Genomic DNA, 1,438 nt, shown 5'->3' with positions numbered 1-1,438 from the left:
ATGTCGACAGAAGCGTTCGTTGCCGCTCTTAAACGTTTTATCGCCCGACGAGGGAAATGCTCACACATATATAGCGACTGCGGCTCTAACTTCATAGGAGCACGAGAATTAAAAGATTTCATGAAGTTCATATCTACAACGTCCAATAACGCTCGAATCAACACCTGGTCGGCCGAAGAAGGTTTCCAGTGGCATGTCAACCCACCAGTAGCACCACATTTCGGAGGGCTCTGGGAAGCTGGAGTCAAGTCGTTAAAATTCCACCTGAAAAGCGTCATCGAGGAGTTTCAAACATTACTTTGCCAGATTGAAAGCTGTCTCAATTCACGACCTTTGACGTCTCTAAGCGCTGATCCGAGTGACCTGTCTGCGTTAACCCCTGGGCACTTTCTTATTGGTGGTCCATTGACCGCCGTTCCAGAACCAGACCTAACCTCTGAAAAACTGAACCGACTGTCACGCTGGCAACTTGGACAAAGACTACTACAGCATTTCTGGCGGCGCTGGAGTCAAGAGTACTTGTCTCGACTACAGCAGCGACCAAAATGGGCATCCCCGACTCCAAACCTCAGGGTCGGTGATCTGGTATTACTCAAAGAGGAACACATGCCGCCCACAAAATGGAGAATGGGTCGAATCATCGAAGTACATGCCGGTTTAGACAACTGCACACGAGTCGTGACAGTAAAAACAGCAGAAAACCAATTTAAATGACCAATTGTCAAACTGTGTCCTCTACCTTTAGACTAGTGTTGAAAATTAAACTATACTTTTCAAGAGATGGGAGAATGTTAGGTTCCAAATATAAAATAAAAAGAACTATAGTTTAAAGCAATGTAAATATTATTGTTTTTTAGAATTTATATTTGTAACTGGGTTTTTTATGTATAACGTTGCTTAATTTAAATGAATTATGTTTTTTAATATTTGATATATAAGCTAATGTCAAAATAATTGATACCTTGACTTTGTAAATTGACTTCAATATGATCCAGTTGTAATAAACATTTTTATAACCCTTAAGTTGCGAACAGTCCTGTTTCTTCGACCCACGACAAAACAAAGTTAATCCTTTTTAGTTTTATTGGGTAATTTCTCTGCGAGTTATGGTCAAATTTTTGCGGCCGCGAAGCCTTCGTTGTGTGTAAATTTCCATAGATCATAAAACCCCCAATTTTTCAGCTAGAGGGCATTAATTTGGAAATTGACATTATTTCAAGCCTTCATTCACACAAAAAATTCGTGTAAAAATCGGTGCGGTAGTGCCTCCCAACCTCTCGATTTCACATAGAATGACTCAATGTCATTCGTTGTACCATAAGTTAATGATACCTCTAAGTAGACAAATGGCTATGCTGCCTATGGCGGATATGCTTGTCCAAATCGACCTATATATCTCCGTACTGCGTATCAAAGTAGCCTTAACATACACTTGGAA

The 1,438-nt window shown here is 40.5% G+C and overlaps 1 protein-coding gene across 1 annotated transcript; it reads left to right on the top strand.

Moving 5' to 3' along the window:
* LOC149927832 (uncharacterized) lies at positions 1-714 on the top strand. Its single transcript, XM_090157869.1, has one exon. The coding sequence runs from the start codon at positions 1-3 to the stop codon at positions 712-714; it is 714 nt and encodes a 237-aa protein (XP_090013995.1).
* Positions 715-1,438: the final 724 nt, after the last annotated feature.

The sequence above is a fragment of the Leiobunum rupestre genome, chromosome 9 (assembly GCF_980474605.1).
Source record: "Leiobunum rupestre chromosome 9, qqLeiRupe1.1.hap1, whole genome shotgun sequence".
NCBI lineage: Eukaryota > Metazoa > Arthropoda > Arachnida > Opiliones > Sclerosomatidae > Leiobunum > Leiobunum rupestre.
This window is presented reverse-complemented; position numbering and strand designations above follow the sequence as displayed.

Bases quoted from the DNA above. Each gene is read 5' to 3' on its own strand.
- LOC149927832 (XM_090157869.1), top strand. From the start codon at position 1: ATGTCGACAGAAGCGTTCGTTGCCGCTCTTAAACGTTTTATCGCCCGA.